Source organism: Carya illinoinensis, chromosome 15 (assembly GCF_018687715.1).
Source record: "Carya illinoinensis cultivar Pawnee chromosome 15, C.illinoinensisPawnee_v1, whole genome shotgun sequence".
NCBI classification, from domain to species: Eukaryota; Viridiplantae; Streptophyta; class Magnoliopsida; order Fagales; family Juglandaceae; genus Carya; species Carya illinoinensis.
The window spans coordinates 14,515,771-14,518,569 of NC_056766.1; the positions used below are offsets into that span (position 1 = coordinate 14,515,771).

The 2,799-nt window shown below is 41.3% G+C and overlaps 1 protein-coding gene across 1 annotated transcript; it reads right to left on the bottom strand.

Annotated features, from left to right (window-relative positions):
* Positions 1-266: 266 nt before the first annotated feature.
* Positions 267-2,209, bottom strand: LOC122297462 (allene oxide synthase 1, chloroplastic-like). Its single transcript, XM_043107520.1, has one exon. It carries the CDS (start codon positions 2,050-2,052, stop codon positions 469-471), a length of 1,584 nt encoding a protein of 527 aa, XP_042963454.1. The 5' UTR covers positions 2,053-2,209; the 3' UTR covers positions 267-468.
* Between the last annotated feature and the right edge of the window lie 590 nt (positions 2,210-2,799).

Consider the following 2,799-nt stretch of genomic DNA (forward strand, 5'->3'; position numbering starts at 1 on the left):
GAATATTTCAACTTTTTAAAACAAAATATATGAGACTTACATATTTTAAAACTGTATACATCACTTCTCATCGTTATTACATATACAATTATAGATTGACATTTGGAAGCAAAAATAATAATAACATTTATAATCATAGATTGCATAAGCGGCAGCGCACACTCTTTTTAAAAATATATATATTTATATATATAATTTATATAAAAAAAATTAATTTTTTAATAATAAATTATATCTTTTAAAAAAAATATATAATACATTCACAATTTATGATTATATATAACATTAATTATTAATTATATGCTGGTCAAATACAACTGATCTAGTGGCCGATCTGCTACATATACATTCTAAACAAATAGATAATTGAAACTTGAGAAGGCCAAAAAATAAAAAAAAGTTTTCGGAAAAGTAGTGTGACCCGATATTCCACCCTTAATTATTCCAAAAGTACTCATTAAAGTGCGATCAAAAGCTCGCTCTTTTGAGAGAAGTTAGGTTGACGGAGGACCCCAACGCCGACGTACCGATTTCGATCTCGAACGAATCGTATCGGCGAAACAGCTCCACCACGAGAAGCCGAGATACCAGAACCACGAAGTCCTTTCCGGCACACTGCTTGTTTCCTACCGTCGGAGTCTCGTTCTCCGGCCCGTTTGACCATAAAACGTGCTTGAGCAATCTCTCACCCTCTCCGACAAATCGGTCCGGTACGAACTCTTCGGGTCTGTCGAATATTTTCGGGTCCTTGGTGGCGAATGGCTGGAACCCGAAGATCATTTCTCCTTCCTTGACTTTGAAAGCAGCGTCGTGGCTCTCGATGATGAGGTCACGCTTTGCTCTTCCGTATTGTAGCGGTACTGGAGGTTCGATCCGAAGCGATTCGTACACGACGGACTTCATCAGCTGCATCTGTTCCATGGCGGCCATCGTGACTTTTCCTCCATTGGCTTTAACGACTGATCTGATCTCCTTGGCCAACTGGGTGTGGAGTTTGACCCCAGCTCGGCCGATCAACTTCACCACGTTGGGGAAAAAGATCTTCATGCCTCCGAAGGAGTTAAAGCAAGTGGCAAATACCAAGTTGTGGCAAGCTTCGTCTCTGGAAATGCCCAATCTTTCGGCCTCGTCGAGTACGGGCCCGGAGGACTCGTAGAAGAAGTCGCAGAGCTTCTGGTAGTCGGATTTGACCAGAAATGGAGGGAGAGGGAAGGTGTGGAGGAGGAGTTCCTCGACTTGCTTTGGGAGGCCAAGTGTGAATAGAGGGCTGAGCTGGAACAGGATCCACTTCGTGATCAGGTTCGGCCCGTCGGTCCCTATCTTGGACTCGGCGGGGTTCGTGCCATACAGTGCACGTGCCAAGAAGTTAAAAGCGGCTTGATCGCTGCGATCTCCGAAAGCGGCTTTCCCGTTGGTGGCGATCTCCTGCTCGAGTCCCTCGAAGAGCTCAGCGTAGCTGGAATGGAACTCGGGTATGACATGCTCGCGACGGTACTTGAGGAGGAAGAACATGAGGCGCTTGAGCTTCTCGTGACTCGGCTCGGACGGGTCAAGATAAGAGAGAATTCGGTAACCACCGGTGAGTTCGGTGGAGGGCATGTATGTTCCGGTGAAAAGGTCTTTCTTTTCAACCTTGGTGACGTCGAACAGCACTGGAAAGCTCTTACCGTCGAGTAAAACGACGACTCGCGAGTCCGGAGCAATAAAAGGACCGGGTGGCATGTTGGCTCTGAACACCGTCGACCCGTACTTCTGGACGCGCGACTTGAAGAACTCCTCACGACCTTGGTCATAAAAATAATCAACACGATCTTTTATCGCCCCAAAGAAAGGGACGCCATAATTTCCGGGAATTTTACGGATGGGGAGCTTGGTAGGCTCAGGTGGAGGCAGTGTCACCGGAGAAACCGGCACCGATGGCTTCTCAGACACTGACACAGAGATCGGACTGAAAAAAACTCGACGAGAGGAGGGCTTCGAAGATGAACATCTCCTAAATGACTGAAAGTTAGGATGGAGAGAAGTTAAAGATAGAGAGGTAGTGGAAGCCATTGTTGTGGGTGAAACTGAATCGTTGAAGGGAGAAAATTTGACCAGAGGACCTTAGTTGAAGATGTGCTTGTGTTTGGAGAGGGAAAAATATAAAGAAAGGGGTAATGGAATGGTGGATCTCTGATTGGTCTGACCGATAGTGTGAGAACTGAGGAGACGATCCGATACATTTATAGTAAAATATGGCCTGAGTTGATGGTGGGGTCCCATTCCAGTTCCACAGCCCAAAAACCTTGAATATTAATGGTCCTGAAAGGTGTGCAGTAAATGCTTTTACTTTTATATTAGACTCTCAGTTTTTGGCCTTTAGATTCTAGAATCTTGATGTTGGTAAAATGACGGGCGTGATTGATTAGAGATCGTACTACATTGGCCACAACTATATATTTTCATGCACTCATTACATAAATAGAATGTTAGTTAAAGATATGACTGTGTAATTATTTAAAATAAATAAATATAAATTTATTTTTAAAAAATTAATTTTTTAATAATAAATTTTATTTTTTTTAAAACGAATCCCTACCCATTTTATAGCTGTATATATATATAGTATTAGTCTTATATAAATTCAAAATAGATCAATTATAATTGGCAAAAAACTTGTACTCTAATTTCTTTTTTTATTTTTATTTCAATATAAAGAGTAGTATTGTTCATCAGCTTTTGATTTTCTTTTTTAAATATAATATGAAGATAATGAAAAATAATTATATTTATAAAATATAATTAAAGTACGATAATAGT

Coding starts and splice junctions, on each gene's coding strand:
- LOC122297462 (XM_043107520.1), bottom strand. CDS start 2,052: ATGGCTTCCACTACCTCTCTATCTTTAACTTCTCTCCATCCTAACTTT.